The 17,815-nt window shown below is 52.7% G+C and overlaps 1 protein-coding gene across 1 annotated transcript; it reads left to right on the top strand.

Annotated features, from left to right (window-relative positions):
- The first annotated feature begins 11,805 nt into the window (after nt 1–11,805).
- On the top strand, nt 11,806–13,795 carry LOC122376345. The gene has a single exon (XM_043356168.1). It carries the CDS (start codon nt 12,440–12,442, stop codon nt 13,793–13,795), a length of 1,356 nt encoding a protein of 451 aa, XP_043212103.1. The 5' UTR covers nt 11,806–12,439.
- The last annotated feature ends 4,020 nt before the right edge of the window (nt 13,796–17,815 follow it).

Here is a 17,815-nt window from a genome sequence, read left to right as displayed (position 1 = left end):
GATCTGGCTCACACTGCGCTCAATTCGACCCGTTTGCACTGCCCAGGCTCACTTGTAAGTCACATGCTCTCACTGTGTGGGATGAACTATGAAACACTATTGAGAGTTGCTGGGGGGCATGTGTCACGAGACCTGATTAGCGCTCCCAGACGAGTGGATGGTATTGCCGACTCACTGCGCTGGCTACTGGCCCAGAACAATGGCGACGCCTGGGCCATGATCCATATGCTTGTCTTACCCCAACGAGTGTCATCGTAGCACTCCTGTTAAAGTTTGCGGGATTACTGGTTTGCGCTGAACAGGCTGCATGGAACAGCTGTTTGTACGTCTTTGTGTCACATGAATATGATGTGTATTGTGTAACTGTGTGAGACACCTTGTATTGTATCATGCCAATATGCTTTGTCCCTATATGATGGGATCTTAAATAAAATTGATTGATTGATTGATAAAGCACATTTGACAGATTCTGAAGTGGAAAGCATGCTTATCAGACACGGGCACCTCGATGCGGTGGATATTTTTTCCACAAACCAAAACGTTTAGCCGTCAAAAAGCAATCGACCGAAATGGATAGATAACCCAACCGACACAAGAACAACCGAACACCCGCCGATCGAAAATATCCCTTTTCGCGTTGCGGAGCACGCGGGTCACCCTAGTTTCTGCTAATTTATCGCAGAGAGAAACGGGCACGGTGGGAGTCGGCCCTAGCTAGGGCGAGTAGGTAGGGTTTTGATTGTGCTGGGTACTCCTTGTAGCACGTCACAAAGGGTTGTTGGTGTAAGGGGACGGGGCGATTAAGGTAGTCTCTGAGGTGGTTAGGGGCTCGTGAAGGACGAAGGACTAAGGAGTGTTGTTCTGGAGACAAGCAACGCTACCCTTACCTACCTAGTACTATCAACACGTTTTGTCAGCTGTTCCTAGCCACCGCAATGACACTAAATGTTCACAGAAGTATGCTTTGAAGCCAGTGGTATGTACCACCACCTACCTTATACAAAATTCACCCAGTGTTGTGACAAGCGAGCGGTGTAACTCGTAACTCAGCCATCAGCCGGACGATGGAACTCGTTAATCTGGAAATCAGCTGGACGCCGAATAGCATGCAATGGTACAAAGCCTACTGGTCGTGTTTCATAGCTGTGTGGCAGGACGTTAATTATTGATGGGATGGTGTGGACAGGCTGTCAGTTTCGTGTTTGTAGCGGCTGTGTGATATGCGGAACGCCAGGATCGGGGTTATGATGAGGAATAGCTAAGGTCGAGCTGTGGAACGATGGACCGAACGTTTTGAACCATCAAAACGATGGACTGAAGTTGTGTTGACCACATGAAAGACCGATATTACCCTTTTTCTCCCGGAACACCCATAATACATGAGCTGACACTTCGCTCTTTTGTGCATTTGACTTCCGTTTCACTTAAATCGTTGTCAAGGTTCCTACGTCAAACCAGGCACGGCAAGTCGATGCCAGTGGACACATGAAGTCATATGTGTTTAGCACAAATACGTCATAGCGCTGTCCATGTAGCTATTTGATGTAACATGTCCACTTTGATTTCTCTAGGAATGCGTTACGTAAAGGCTCCATTACAGGCGGCCACTTGAGTATTTTACAGCTAACGGCAAATATTTTCGTAGACTGAGCCTAAAGCAATAACATAAGCACAGCGCCGGCATAAAAAGCTGATAAAACGTTTCGATAACCCTCCGAAAATCGCTACCCTATTCTAAGTTACCCATGATTTACGCAACACTGCATTACACACCGCATCCATATCAGACGAGACTCAACATCTGTTGCAAACCTCTGTTAAACTAATTGAATTGTGTAACCAGTTTTTCAAATAAACCATTTAAGATTTCATAAAGCCAACAGGATGTTACTTTTTCTTTAGTAACCAGTTGATAAAATTTCGCAGAGCAGCAAACAACACGAGGCTACGTTTGCTTTGCTCCTAAGGGACCACTTCATAAAATTATACAAAACTATCATGATGCTACATTAGCTACGCTCCCACAGCGCCCTCCCGTCTCCTCCCCTTCCCCCATCGGTTCAGGGGCGCGCCATTTCGTGTTGGTCGCGCGTTTATCACGGTGCCTGTTTCACTAACGGTCTCATATATCAGCGGATGGAGTCGTTACTCGCAGCCGGACCGGCCATTTGTTGGCGCGCCGATACGGCGGTCAGCCCGACCCTGGTGCCATCTATAGAGAATAAGCGGAAATAGTGGTGCGCCGAGTAGGCGGAAGATGGCAGAAAGCGATTAATCAGGGATGGAGTAGTTGGTAAAAGGTCCACTTTTTGAAGGTTTTGTGAGATACTCACTTGAATATTCCTTGGGATTTGTAGCGATCATTTATGGAGGCATAGTCACATCAAAATCATTTCAATTTATTTGTATATTCAATTATTCACCTACTACTCACAATATGAAATTATTAAACTTGAATTAACCAAACTTACATTTCAAGAAAAGTATTTTATTGGAGAAATCGTTGTAAAATATCTGCTGTCTGCACAAAATTTTGTGAATCGAATATCAAAGTCAGGGCAGCCTGCTTTCCCACCAAATATAAACTCCAGCAGTCAGCTTGTTCACCTCTGGCGTCACTCCATGAGTCCCGGGTCGCTGAAGGAGTGGTGATACAGCTCTACCACCAGAGGACTCGAGCAGGTTGCCATGGTGATTGGTGGTGGCCCCGAGTGACCCGCTGGCCAAACGCTGACAACTGATAAGTCCAGTTGCCTGAGGACTTTTGGGGAATAGACGTGGTCAATGAGGTGCCTGTCTGAATGAACTGCAACACATCTATCAATAAACAAATTTTAAAGACAATATTTTATGATAGGATTCACTTTATCAGCAAAGATAATCACAATTCTTGTGAGTCAGTAATCGTTGTTACATGTTGATCTTTATTCTTTGGCTCTATAATGAGCAATAAAATAATGTTATCATAATAAATAAGCTATAATATTGGCTATAAGATCAGCGTCATGTTTGAAAACTTCGATCTCAGAAATTCACAAATCGCAAAATGCGATGATCATGAATCGGATACAAACACTCGAACGATCAGAATATGATGGTATTGTCCTACCGAAAAAAAAATAACACCACAGTTAATCGTGCCTCGCATTCATGCCACACCATAAAAAACGCCCCCCCCCCCCCTGACGCAACGATCCAGACTGACCTATCACCCCCCCCTCCCCAGCGATCACACCACCGCCAGTGTTCTCACCTGAAACCTCTCACCCTGAGAGGCTTCTCACCGTCCGCCGTCCGTCAGTCTGCCTGTCGGCTTCATCTTCACGGCTGTCAGCATTGATAGCGTCAGGCGTTTATTGCCGACGCGATCGGGGCTTCAGTGGCGGTGTTCATGGAAAAACGGCAGCGCTGTAGGCGCCGTTGTATCGGATGATATCGGCCGTCGGTAGAACGTTGTGGGTGGTCGTGGTTAGAGTGTGGTTGGCTAGGGGGAAAAATTAAATGGTTGTGTGAGGAAAGTGGAACATGAATACGTTAATTATGAATGTGAAAATAATTAGAACGGCGAAAATATACCGATCAATCATTGAGTTGTCTGAGGGTTTTATCAATCGGCTTAAAGGGACTATCCCACCTCCTAAAATGTTGTTAAAACCAGTTAAATTGTGCCCGACTTCGTAGATTGGATGACCAGGAACACGGTTCTGGCATTTATTTTTCATTAAACATCTTAGGCTTCCCATATTCCAAACACAAACTTTCAAATATGTGGCGTCACAGCCCAAAATTACCTCCTTCCCCAGGCCACATTACTGTCATAAAGCTGATTTTTTTTACTCTGTAGGCACCACAACAAAGTTCAGACCAAGTTTTAAGCGATTTTTCAACGAACAAACCCATTTAAATCAGAATGACTAAACGAGGTGACGTCACACTAACGGTCGCTCCATGTTGAAGATAGGGCCTTGTACAAGGCCCATTTTCAAATGAAGGGAACGAATTTCTTCAACACCAAGAGGCCGCGGGGGTTGCAACCTAGATAGATAGTGGTTTCTGAACCTCGCCGCAAACTTGGCTATCTCAACTCAAACCCCATGTTAAAGGTGGGATAGTCCCTTTAATAGCATGGCATCAAATATCGCTCTGGTATAGCAAGCACGTAAATTGCCTCTTAAATTGTAGGTGGTTGAAAAAAAATATCTTACGGCTGTTCTATAATTGCCCAAGAACGATCGCAGAAATTAAAAGTTCACACCCCAACGACAAACTTATGACAAACATAGAACTGAGCATAAAAAGCTGGCGGACTAATATTGAAATTGTCTTCCGTCCGTCTCCAGCTATGTCATTAGTCATACCATCACTCTCATCACCCCAAGACTCACCCCCGAGTACCTCCCCCTCGATCCATCTCACCTCGGGCGGCCAGAGTGCCCGCGCCTCGTTAGTCGGGTCATTTCCGGCGCCCATCATTTCCGCCGGCGGCCACTTCCGGTCACTTCCGGTCCGTGTGGCGGCAACCGGAAGTGGAGGCTTCCGGCGCGCTGGAGCGGCGCGGGGGCGCCTATCATCAAGGCAGGGCTGCCGGAGGGCGTCGCCAGGTCATTGTGGGGTGATCAGGAGAGGAGGCAGCGGCTATCTTCGGGGAACATAGAGGAGCTTTGGGCAGCTCATTGGGTAAGAAACAGTCAGAAATTCGAACGGTATCTATGAAATTGACGACGTTATTTCAAACTCACGTTGATGACGATTTGAGTAAATTGATGCCTTTTGTGAAACGTCCAAGACAGAATCAATAAATGATTTCTTTTTAGGAAGCCGTCTCAAAAAGCAATCAAATCACTACAAGGCCATTCGCGGAACATATCACAGAGCACTTTGGCACTGGCCCAAGTTTTTCATCTGCAATGCAATGCCTGTCACGGTGCCGAATTCCATTGGATAATTTTAACTCTGCACAATGACGTCACAATACAGCTGATTGCGCCACGTCAGGGGAGATCAAGGGAGTGCCGACGGGCGTCGCCAACTTCACTGGCAACTTGGTGACTGGACGGATTCTGACCAACAATATTTGATGACGTCATCATGGCAATGCTGGCGACCAGTGCTGGGCTGACCTCAGATGTCCCCAGACCCCAACATTTTGGTGTTGGAAAGAAAAGTACTGGGAATCGAATGCTGGGTGAGCATTGATAATGTTTGCTATTGATGTAAGATGACATGATTATGCAGTGCGGGACAGGAATAAGGTAGATGTGTAGGCATACGTAAAAAGACGCACTGTAGGTGCTCCATTACCTACTGGGTTGAAATTGTGTATGAGCTCACTCACACGTCAAGCCTTTAACACAACTCCCGCAGGTAGGTAGGAATTGATTCCGTCACTCAGCATGCTTTTCTCATGTCTCTGTCAGTTATCGTTCATGTTCGACGATATGAATGCCTCCATTGTTTCCCTGTACAAACTGGGCAGCTGTTTATTTTCCCCACTGATTTCTCCCTAACCGCTATGGACGGGGCGCTATCTCCATCATTCACCTCTCGGCACACCGTCAGCTGACTATTTCTGCGGCGCACGTGACGCATCGCGCGCCACCACCGCCGCCGCGGCGAGCCCTACAAACGAGCGTCTGCCACAGAAATTGATGTCTACAATTCACCATAATGGCCGTGCCGCTTTGTTGAGCTGGCGGCTCGCCTTATTGATAGCCTAATATATTACAGCCATTCGTTCTGCTAACTGCCGGCGCCCGGACGGGCTTCAGTGACATGCATTTCAATGGGAAAACGGCCCTTAAAGAATGGGCCAGTTTGGCGTCGGGCTGAGTGATCATTTATTTGCTTGTCGACTGGCTCAAAAACTCTTTCACGCGGCGTAACGGAGATAAATGAGCCAAGGTGGCGAGAGCGGCACAGTGCTCCGGCTGCGCGGCGCTTTAAAAATGGCCGCCGCACGCGGTCGGGCCGGGTGGTGAAAGGCGGCGAGCGGCGGCGCACCAGAAGTCACCTCGCCGCCGTAATGGCGCGTCATTAATGCGGCGACGTCTGTGAAAAGAGGCGTGGCTGCTAATTTATAGCCGCGGCGGCGGTGATATATGGGGGACAGGAGACGCTGGACGTGTGTGTGATTAGGAGACGGGCTGCGAGCCGCCGGGCCGCCCGGGGAGGGGACAGGTGGATAATGGATGTAATACGGCCCGCCCGCGTCACGTTCGTCGACACTCCCCCCAGCGGAGACACACGCCTGGTGGTGTATACTTTATTGATGGAGGCGGAGCACGTATAACTCGTGTATATAACTGGTGATAAAGGGAGAGATCACCAATCAGCAGTACATCACAATGGAACACAGTGGTCGAAGGAGGGATGCATATTATAAAAAAATCAAGCGATTCTGTATTTGAAAACAAATACAGAATCATGGAACTCATGAAAGCATGAAAAGTAATGATGCGCAAACGCTGAAAGTGTCTTAATTTTTAAGCCTATGAACCAGTCTTGGATTCAACTTAAATGGAAGTGTTAGGCATCAAAATGGAGCACAGGGAAGCAATCATCTTGCGGAAATCGTATATAACCGTGCAGCCACTCTACTGTCATTATGATAACATCATTCAATGTTTAGCTTTAGAAGCTATAGTTCGTTTTTTTCAAAAGGACGCTGGCTCCAAGTTCATTATCGAAGCTCTCACGTGAGTTTTGGCAGCTTCAGCGTCTGGCAAAAAAAATTATCGAAAGAATAGGTATTCGATTACAAACTGTGCACGGTAAGTACCCGGAAATTGTGTCTTGAAAATTAGCATACTATTATGACGTCTCTGGTGGCAGCAGGCATCCAATGTCCGTACGATGGGACACAGTGTCGACGAATTCGGGGGTAGCTTTGTTTTTCACTGCTGCCCAGGCTGTAATCGAGTAAGCGGTTCCGTCCATGGTATTTATACGTTACATTGCAATGCAAGTTCGACAGCATGACGTCACCAATGTTCTAACATCTAGTCCTAGAACGCACGCATGGAAATTATCGGGAAGACATCACATGTTAAAATTAGTCGACGTTCCATTTTCGCAGGCTCAGTTTTTGCCCGTTTTGCTCGCTAAAACACGTGCTTTTTCGAAAAAAATACTTGGAGCCAGAGCCCTTTTGAAAAAAAAGAACTATAACATTGAGCTTAATAAAATAGTATTCATTCAATATTTTTCACACGTATGAATGCTGACAAACAAGGAAAGGGAGAACAATTTTCCGATAGCAAGAAATCGCTACTAAAAGGATCGCCATTTGAATCGCCTCAAAATACCTCTCCAGTTCGCTTCGCAATATACATTTCAGGCATGATGAACTCCCGCACCATAACTCCCTACTCAATTAAAATGCTAATTGATATTACCTAGCTATTCATTACGAAAATATGTAAGCTGTTCTACACAAATTATTCGTTTAGTTTATACTTCCGCCTATAACTCATAGATCTATATTCATTTAGTTTGTAAATTCGCAAATTCGCTAATTTTTTATGTGAATGTCGAAAACCTGAAATGCCCCCTTACAGGAAATGAATTATGTAACGGCATGCAATCCCCGATCATACAACACTACAGATCCCCAGACGAGTCAGTTTTGGACTCCATACTCTCCAGACTCCAGCAACAAAACACTATCGCGCTCGATTTAGTAATAACTATGGCTACAAGTAGAAAAAAAGCGACGGTTTGCACCCAGGACACGACCCTGAACAGGACCTATTTGGTGAATGTCCAACCATCAATATCAAGCTTCTCTGCTGACAGAAAGTTCCAGAATCTGCTAATGTTTTATAAGATATCAAATGACGAAAAAATGTATTTCACATCTGCTCAGGTGAAACTTAATCGATACGGTGAATGACTGAGGCAGGAAATGCTCAGTAAGCTATAAGCTTCAAAGAGTTCTTTTTAAAAGCAGTCATTCATTGAATTGGGTTCCATCACTTAGGGATATCCGAGTCATCACTAAATAAATAACCACATTTTCCCGTCCATCTGCACACCCCACGAAAAACGACAATTTCAGCTCATATCTCCCTAATGATACACTGAAAAAAACTTACTCCCCATTTTCTAATTTTAGAATGCCAAAAAGCACTCCTGCAATCAAATAATTTTATGACCTGGCATAAGCGCCTAAAATGGGGAGTTTTGGGGAATAAAACTAGCATATATAATATATTTAGTATCCGAACGCTTATATTATTCGCGCTAGGGAGTAATTTTATGACGGAGGATAAAAGTATGCTATCTTTGGATAAAATTACACCAGATGATAATTTTATTAACTTAATACTAAAATTACTCCCATTCGGGGAATAATATTGCCATGCCAAAAAGCACTCCTTTTTTCGGTAATTTTACCCCGGAGTAACTCCCCGGTAAAATCAAGCCCCGGTGTAAAAGTACCACCCCTGATAATGCGGGGTGATGTGATAATATTATGACCAAGTGTAAAATAAGGAATGCATTTAAACAATGTATTGAAACACCAAAAATTGATTAACGAATGGTACCTGAGCATCAGCAGGTACATCTTAATTTGGACGCACTTCCAGTGTACCCGTATGTGCGTTTATGTTACACCGCGTCGCTGCGGTGTCCGAGTCGAGTCGGGGCTGACCTGACCTCGCCCCTGCGGGCGCCCTGCCCTCCGCCGGAGCCTGACCTCGCCCCTGCGGAGGTTACCGCCGCGGGGCACCGGCTGACCGCTGACTGCGGCGGCCGGCGGGGGGGCGGGCATTCGGGGACGGAGCCGGAGCGTGACGGTCGTGCGGTTTTCGTGTCCGAGTGCTCACAAGCGGTGAAAATACAGTGTGCCTTTTTCAAGAACTTTATGTTGACTCTGGCGGCGCTCCGCTAACATTGGGGGCTCGTCCTATGCGATTTTGATAGCGCCAGTGATTCAGTAACAATTATCAGTGACTAATTCAAAGTGACTATCAGCACCGCACGGTGCCGGTGATGGCTGTCTCTGCGCTGCACCAGCCGTGCCTGTAGTCGGTGCCTGCCGTGCCGCTGGTGCCTGTCTCGACGCGGACCGTGCCTGCCGCCGGAGTCTCGACACGGACCGTGCCTGCCGCCGGTGCCCGTCTTTTCTCGAGCGTTCCTGTCTCGACGTGAGCCGTGCCTGTCGCCGGTGCCTGTGTCGACACGGACCGTGCCTGCCGCCGGAGTCCGTCTCTACACGACCGTGCCGGTGCCTGTCTCGACGCGGACCGTGCCTGCCGCCGGTGCCCGTCTCTACACGACCGTGCCTGTCTCGACGCGGACCGTGCCTGCCGCCGGTGCCGGTCTCGACGCGGACCGTGCCTGCCGCCGGTGCCCGTCTCGACGCGGACCGTGCCTGCCGCCGGTGCCCGTCTCGACACGGACCGTGCCTGCCGCCGGTGCCCGTCTTTTCTCGAGCGTTCCTGTCTCGACGTGAGCCGTGCCTGTCGCCGGTGCCTGTGTCGACACGGACCGTGCCTGCCGCCGGAGTCCGTCTCTACACGACCGTGCCTACCGCCGGTGCCTGTGTCGACGCGGACCGTGCCTGCCGCCGGTGCCCGTCTCGACGCGGACCGTGCCTGTCTCGACGTGGACCGTGCCTGCCGCCGGTATCCGTCTCTACACGGACTGCACCTGACTCGCCCGCTGACCGAACCTGCACCAGCAGTACTTGTGCCGACCGAATCTGGCGACTCTACTTGGCGTGAGTGCTCAAATCTGCCGCACCGGTGAGTACCTGGTACCGATTGCAGGGCGCGAACTTTTGTGCATCACTGCATCTAGACCGCGTGCAAACTGATTTATTTGTATGGTTGAAATATTTCACCATATTTTGCGGTCTGTGACACTTGTATGGCCCAAATAACGACGGAATTAGGCGTGATCAGCCCTGTGTTTGTGTGAGTGTGTTCGAAAAGTGTGGATCGTACGCTGCTGATAATTATAGGTTAGCCGGTGTGTCTCATTCTCATAGGTCAATTGTATTTGCTGGTTACGGTAATCGCATTCGGGAAATTTGCCATATTTATTACCCGTACTTCCATAAACACGCAGCCGGGGCTAGGACCAAATCCAGCTATCCAAACATGGCACTATTCAGACATTGTGGTATATACATTGCTTAGTCCGTCTACGCCGTTGTCGGCAGGGTCCTGTCGCCTTCGTCATCACCCGGATCCTGTCCGTCCCGTCGTCGGCTGGATCCCGTCTGCCCTGTTGTCGGCCGATCCACAGTCTGCCCGTCTGCCCGGTCGTCGGCCGCGGCACCGCCTGCCCCGTCGATCGGATCCCGTCTGCACATCGCCTGCTCATCGTCGATCGGATCCCGTCGGCACCGTCGTCGGCCGCGGCACCGCCTACCCCGTCGATCGGATCCCGTCTGCACATCGCCTGCTCATCGTCGATCGGATCCCGTCGGCACCGTCGTCGGCCGGGGCACCGCCTGCCCCGTCCATCGGATCCCGTCTGCACATCGCCTGCTCATCGTCGATCGGATCCCGTCGGCACCGTCGTCGGCCGGGGCACCGCCTGCCCCGTCCATCGGATCCCGTCTGCACACCGCCTACCCCGTCGATCGGATCCCGTCTGCACATCGCCTGCTCATCGTCGATCGGATCCCGTCGGCACCGTCGTCGGCCGGGGCACCGCCTGCCCCGTCCATCGGATCCAGTCTGCACATCGTCTGCTCATCGTCGATCGGATCCCGTCGGCACCGTCGTCGACCGGGGCACCGCCTGCCCCGTCGATCGGATCCCGTCTGCACCGTCGTCGGCCTGTGTGCCGCCTGCCGGTCATCGGCTGGGACATCGCCTACCCATCGTCGATTGGATCCCGTCGGCACCGTCGTCGGCTGGGACACCGCCTGCCCCGTCGATCGGATCCCGTCTGCACATTGCCTGCTCATCGTCGATTGGATCCCGTCGGCACCGTCGTCGGCTGGGGCACCGCCTGCCCCGTCGATCGGTTCCCGTCTGCACATCGCCAGCTCATCGTCGATCGGATCCCGGGGCACCGCCTGCCCCGTCGATCGGATCCCGTCTGCACATCGCCTGCTCATCGTCGATCGGATCCCGTCGGCACCGTCGTCGGCCGGGGCACCGCCTGCCCCGTCGATCGGATCCCGTCTGCACATCGTCTGCTCATCGTCGATCGGATCCCGTCGGCACCGTCGTCGGCCGGGGCACCGCCTGCCCCGTCGATCGGATCCCGTCTTCACATCGCCTGCTCATCGTCGATCGGATCCCGTCGGCACCGTCGTCGGCCGGGGCACCGCCTGCCCCGTCGATCGGATCCCGTCTGCACATCGCCTGCTCATCGTCGATCGGATCCCGTCGGCACCGTCGTCGGCCGGGGCACCGCCTGCCCCGTCCATCGGATCCCGTCTGCACATCGTCTGCTCATCGTCGATCGGATCCCGTCGGCACCGTCGTCGACCGGGGCACCGCCTGCCCCGTCGATCGGATCCCGTCTGCACCGTCGTCGGCCGGGGCACCGCCTGCCCCGTCGATCGGATCCCGTCTGCACATCGTCTGCTCATCGTCGATCGGATCCCGTCGGCACCGTCGTCGGCCGGGGCACCGCCTGCCCCGTCGATCGGATCCCGTCTTCACATCGCCTGCTCATCGTCGATCAGATCCCGTCGGCACCGTCGTCGGCCGGGTCACCGCCTGCCCCGTCGATCGGATCCCGTCTGCACATCGCCTGCTCATCGTCGATCGGATCCCGTCGGCACCGTCGTCGGCCGGGGCACCGCCTGCCCCGTCCATCGGATCCCGTCTGCACATCGTCTGCTCATCGTCGATCGGATCCCGTCGGCACCGTCGTCGACCGGGGCACCGCCTGCCCCGTCGATCGGATCCCGTCTGCACCGTCGTCGGCCTGTGTGCCGCCTGCCCGGTCATCGGCTGGGACATCGCCTACCCATCGTCGATTGGATCCCGTCGGCACCGTCGTCGGCTGGGGCACCGCCTGCCCCGTCGATCGGATCCCGTCTGCACATTGCCTGCTCACCGTCGATTGGATCCCGTCGGCACCGTCGTCGGCTGGGGCACCGCCTGCCCCGTCGATCGGATCCCGTCTACACGTCGTCTGCTCATCGTCGATCGGATCCCGTCGGCACCGTCGTCGGCCGGGGCACCGCCTGCCCCGTCGATCGGATCCCGTCTGCACCGTCGTCGGCCTGTGTGCCGCCTGCCCGGTCATCGGCTGGGACATCGCCTGCCCATCGTCGATTGGATCCCGTCGGCACCGTCGTCGGCCGGGGCACCGCCTGCCCCGTCGATCGGATCCCGTCTGCACCGTCGTCGGCCTGTCTGCCGCCTGCCCGGTCATCGACTGGGACATCGCCTGCCCATCGTCGATTGGATTCCTACATTGATTCACCGCGTCTCTTGCGGCTACTACGGTGAGTCAGAACGAGATGGCTGAGCCGGAGGAGCGTGTTGCTCAACTTGAGCTACAACTGCAGGAGGCACTCGGGCGCATCAACGAACTGAGCGAACTGCTGGCAGAGCGAACGTCAGTCGCACCCACTCGGGATACATCTCGGTTACCAGCGGCAAGCCGAACTGAAGAGCAACTTGTTCATGTCCCGGAAGCGACCCATGCGGAGCAGCCCATGCGGGATCAGTCAAGACCTCCGGGGAGTCGGCCTGGTGAGGGATCGTCTGGGGGATTCCTTCTTCAGCAGACGTTCACCATTCCGACTTTTGGTCTGGGTGGTACTACAAGTCTGAACCAGTACTTCCAACGATTTGAAGATCACTGCTCACGCACGTATTCCGGAACTCTGGACGAAGCTCTTCCGCTTCTGCAGTCTCTCTTGGTCGGTGAAGTGGCCGAAGTGTTCTCGGCTTGCGGAGGGACCGAAACCACGTATGCAAAACTGAAGGAACGTATGCTACGTTGGGTGGCTGTCCAAACTGACCACACACAGCAGAGTACTCGAATTCGTTTCGACAATGCGAAACCAGGACCAGGAGAGGACCTTGCGCTCTTTGCCCTCCGACTGTCTTCTCTTTTCGAAGACGCCTTTCCTGGTGAGGACGTCCAATCGTCTGAGCTTCTACGAGACCGACTTTTCCAGAGCCTGCCACCTGTTATCCGGGAACAGCTGAAACTGGACATCAGATATAACAGGGCTATCCACGGCAAGACGCTGCTATGGGATCATTACCTGACGATTCTTCAGTGTAAGAAGCACACAGTAGCGGGATTAGACTCCACGGTACTGGCCGCAATGGAAGAACCGCCACGAGGAAGAGCACCTGAGAGACCGGGGATGGCAGTGGATCGAACTGCTCGCCGTTCTCAGAGGAACACGCATGATGAGTCCGGCACTCGGCGACGAAGTGAGAAGCAGCGGAATGAAAGTGTTCATAGAAGCCTTCAACGCGAATCAAGGTCTGAACAATCCATGGCCAGAGGAAAAAGCAGTGACAGATCGCGGGCGTTCTGCAGTTTCTGTGGCCGTCGTGGACATGCTGAGGACATCTGTCGACAGAAGCTTGGTCTGTGCTTTGCTTGTGGAAGCTCAGATCATCTAGTTCGAGACTGCGAATCACGTTCATTTACACGGAATCCAGGCCGACGGGAGGGAGGTGCGGAAGGTTCACAGCTCCGTCAGAGCGGGTCCGCTTCACGCGCCCGGAGGCGACCTGGAGCTGGTGCTCGATCGGAGACTCGTTCTGCAAGTGGCGACAGTTCTCGATCACCATCCCCCGTCCGTACAGTTCGATCAGATCGCCAGGGACACACAAGGCAATCGGAAAACTAGTCGGTCACACAGGCGAACCAGGGCAGCCTGCTGTGACCGAATACAGCCCTGACGGCGAACGTTTTCGTGAAGAAAGCAGCATCAACGGAGCGGACGTGTCTGTTCTGTCGCCTGTTAGACGATCGTCTTCCTTGTTGGCCGGGTCAACGTCTGCCTCGTTGCCAGCGCCGCCTGCCCAGTCGTCGAATGGATCCCGTCGGCGCCGCCGTCGACAAGAGCACCGCCTGTCCCGTCGTCGATTGGATCCCGTCGGGCTAACGTCTGCTTCGTCGCCCGCCGGGCCTGCCCTGCCGTCGCCTGCTCTGTCGCCCGCCGAGCCACCGTCTGCTCTGTCGCCCGCCGAGCCACCGTCTGCTTCGTCGCTCGCCGGGTGGCCGTCTGCCTCGCCACCCGCCGTGTCGCCGCCTGTCCCGTCGCCCGTCGGGCCGCCGCCTATCTCGCCCGCCGGGCCGCCACCCGTCTCGCCCGCCGGGTCATCGCCTGCCCCGTCATCCACCGGACCACGACCTGCCCCGCCATCGACCGGGATATCGTGTGCTCAGGGGACTCAAGAAAGAACGCATCTAAACACCTGCAACGCCAGTGAAGTTGACCCTGTCTCAAGCCTGCTTACCGTTGACGAACACAATCCTACAGATGACTGTGATGGTGATGCACCCGACTCGACGAACGCTTCCGTCTTCACTTCTGCTATTTCATCTCCGTCTATTTTGCGAGTTTCCGTTCAGCTGAATTCAGAAAACGTGGAGGCGGTGTTGGACAGTGGGTCGGGCAGAACAATCATTGGAAGTAAGTTTGTGGATGTGGATTTTATGACCCCAAGTGATGAAGTGGTAAGAGCTGTTGGCAACAGTGCTCTGCCAGCCCTTGGCCGAGTATGCCTTCCAGTGAATATGCACGGAATCGAACTCCAATTGGATTGTTTGGTGTTGGACAGCAGCAAGTGCCCTGTCGAACTTATCATCGGGAGAGATGCCATGCAGCAACACGGCCTCTGCCTGGACATGAATAGAAACGCTGTTTCTGGGTCTCGGAAGGATCGATCTCGATGGACACTATACTTACCACTCGGAAAGAAGGAGTCTTGTGTATTGTTCATGACTGATGTACCGTGTGTGGCGGTACGAGAAACCCGAGTGACGAAGCGAGACACAGCCGTACTAGGTTGTTCAGCCGTCCTCCCTGCTGCGTGTAGCTCATGCGAGATCAATTCCCGTCCTCTTGTCTTTGCTGGTCGTGTGGACGCGTCAAGTGACCTAGAGTTCGTCTCGGGTATCTTTGATCCAACCAACCCGCGTGTCCTCGTATCCAACCGGGGAATGGCTTCAGAATCAGTGCGTAAGGGTTCTATTCTCGGTTACCTGGACTCCGCCGCGGACAGCGCCCTGGACGTGGAGGGAAGCGTGCCGGTGTACTCTTCTACAGCATCCACAGACGGGATCGAGCCCGATGGTTCCTGTCCCTCGGCCTCCGACATACCGGGTCTCTCTGAAGATCAGCGAGCGGCGGTACAGGAGATCTTCGAACGTCACTCAACAGTGTTCATGCGCTCGGATGCGGATGCGCTCCAGTCGTTGATGACACCACATCGTATTGAGTTGACTGATGATACGCCCATTTACATCAGACCACGGAAGATGTCTGCCCCAGTTGCGGACGAAGTCGAGCGTCAGTGTCTAGACTTGGAGCGTCTCGGCATCATTGAGCGATGTGAATCTTCTTGGAATGCTCCCATCGTCCCAATCCGAAAAAAGGATGGCACATTGCGACTGTGCATTGACTATCGCCGGCTAAACCAGAAGACTGTAACAACCAGATTTCCCATGCCAGAGGTCAACGATACTGTTTTTGGGACTCATCACGGAGTGCAGTGGTTCAGTGCACTGGACATCTCCAAGGCATATTATCACCTCCCTCTGGAGGAAGAGTCACGTGACTACACTGCATTCAGCACACCCAGGGCCCATTGGAGGTTTCGACGCCTTCCTTTTGGATTAAAGAATGCCCCAGCACAATTTCAAAAGGAAATGCAGACGATTCTTCACGGATTTGCACGTGAGAAGCTTGTCGTATATCTAGATGATATTCTTCTGAAGGAGACTATGTTTGAAAAGCATGTGCAGCTGGTCGACGACGTTCTTACGGCGCTCGGATCCCAGGGAATCAAGCTGAACGGACGCAAGTGTACTTGGTTTCAACCAGAAGTGAAGTTCTTGGGACACATCATTAGTTCATCGGGTCTTCGGAAGTCACCGGAGTACGTGGACCAGATCCAGCGACTGGATAAACCGCGAACGGTTCACCAGCTGCGACAGTTCTTGGGAATAGTGAATTACCAGCGGAAGTTCGTAAAGGACTGCTCTACAATCGCCAAACCTCTGTCTGCACTGACAGGCTTACCTGCAAAGACTGTTCTGACCTGGACTGATGAGATGATTGAGTCATTCGAACAGCTGAAGTCCGACATGCAAGCTGATATAACACTCGCGTTCCCCGATTACAGACCTGATGCAAGTCCTCTCTGTCTGTGGGTGGATGCCTCTGCTATCGGTGCTGGAGCGTGCTTAACTCAAGAGCAGGACGGACAGCCCAGATTCATTGCTTTTGCCTCGATGACCTTCACCAGCGCGCAAAAGAACTACTCAGTAACTGGTCGTGAGCTTGCTGCTCTTCGCTGGGGAGTCAAGACATTCCACTCATTCTTGTGTGCTGTTCATTTTAAAATCTACACTGACCACCAGGCACTGATGTACCTCCACAACATGCGGCTCGTCAACCATCGTCTTGCCCGCACCGTGGAAGAACTTGCTGATTACAACTACGAAATTATCTACGTCCCTGGACAATCAAACTTCGCCGCAGATCTCCTGTCACGGATGCAAGTGTCCTCAGCAACAGCCGCTGGGACCTACCAGAACGAAGAACTGCCAGACGGTCTTCGTCTTCGGTACCGTCCTGAAGGCGGTGGAAACTCTCTGGTGGATTGTCTTCGACACTGGATGACTGAGAGAGATGGGTTCCCTGCAGACGGTGGGGACATTCGCCGGAGGCTGGTAGATGAGGCCCTTCGGAGCCCCGCTAAGTATGGCTTCCGGCTCGATCGGTTATCTCGACAGTCTCTGAGGCTGATGCGGTTTTCAGGACAACCTCTGGCGATGGATATGCTCACCGTGGCAGCAGCCATGTACAAAGTAAAAATTGTCGTTCATTTTGGCCCAACTAACCCGATGACCTTCACTGATGACTGTCGTTCAGCGAATGATATCCTGCACCTACAATGCCTTGGGGGCATTCACTTCAATCTCCTTCAGTCGTACCTGGAGACCGACAAAACGCAACTGACCGCTGCGAGCGTTGCGAGTTGTCGAGTCTCTGCAAGGAGTGTGGAGGAGACACCAGTCACGGCATCTCAGGTTGATGACACGACGTCCTCCAACTCGTCCTGCAAGAAGTTGAAGCCAAGCTGCGACCATGACCAGCACACTCAGTGTACCATCACAGCGTTCTGCAATGGGGTGCCGCTGTGTGGATTACTGGATACCGGTGCGGCCATCGGCATGATAAGTGCCAGTGCATTGCGGCTCATTTCATCTCATGATCCTGGCATCGCCATCCAGAGAGTTAGCATACCCATCATAGGCCTGTGTGGGCAAGCACGGTGCGAGAGGCTCATCCACGCACAAGTCGGTATGCCGTCACATGCTCCAGTGGCCATGGTTCTCCTCGTTGACGAGGCCGATTCCTTCGGCCATTGTCTACTCCTCGGTGCTGACTTCATTCGGACTGTCGGCATCTGCCTAGATTTCGCGAGTCTTCAAATTCGACTGGGTGGGAGTGAAGTAAGCATGTTCGCCGATCCTGACGCTCAGAGGGCTGCCGCTGTCAGCTACACTGTTGACATGGGAGTCCCTACTACATCGTCTATTCGGGAGCATCAGGCCTCCAGTGACCAGCTGAAGGAGTTGAAGACGCATGTCGAACAGACAACCCCGCCTGGTCGTCTGCCTGAGAGCCTGAAAT

The sequence above is a fragment of the Amphibalanus amphitrite genome, unplaced genomic scaffold (genome assembly GCF_019059575.1).
Source record: "Amphibalanus amphitrite isolate SeventyFive unplaced genomic scaffold, NRLGWU_Aamphi_draft 002106F_arrow, whole genome shotgun sequence".
In the NCBI taxonomy this organism is placed as follows: Eukaryota; Metazoa; Arthropoda; class Thecostraca; order Balanomorpha; family Balanidae; genus Amphibalanus; species Amphibalanus amphitrite.
Note: the sequence above shows the minus strand (reverse complement) of the source record. Positions and strands in the feature narration are given on the sequence as shown.